At 35.0% G+C, this 226-nt stretch overlaps 1 protein-coding gene across 1 annotated transcript in view; it reads left to right on the top strand.

Moving 5' to 3' along the window:
- The window catches only part of LOC119587190 (short/branched chain specific acyl-CoA dehydrogenase, mitochondrial-like), a 10,511-nt gene that overhangs the window by 7,383 nt on the left and 2,902 nt on the right, over nucleotides 1–226 (top strand). Inside the window, 2 exon segments of the mRNA XM_037935953.1 lie at nucleotides 84–117; nucleotides 119–206. Of these exon segments, the coding sequence (XP_037791881.1) occupies nucleotides 84–117; nucleotides 119–206 (122 nt within the window).

Genomic DNA, 226 nt, shown 5'->3' with positions numbered 1-226 from the left:
CATGGGGTTAAGGCAGTATTGCTATTTGGAATATAGGTTGTTAGTTAATAACTCATATTTTATTTTTTCTTTGGTCTCTGAAAGGCACAAAGGATCCCCTGTTTTTATCATTGATGCGGAACCCTGGCTTAAAATTTGGAAGAAAAAAAGATAAGTTAGGTCTCAGGGCCTCCAATAAATGTGCAGTACATTTTGATAATGTTGTGGTGAGTGTTTATTTCAGATT

The sequence above is a fragment of the Penaeus monodon genome, chromosome 22 (assembly GCF_015228065.2).
Source record: "Penaeus monodon isolate SGIC_2016 chromosome 22, NSTDA_Pmon_1, whole genome shotgun sequence".
Classification (NCBI taxonomy): Eukaryota; Metazoa; Arthropoda; class Malacostraca; order Decapoda; family Penaeidae; genus Penaeus; species Penaeus monodon.
This window is presented reverse-complemented; position numbering and strand designations above follow the sequence as displayed.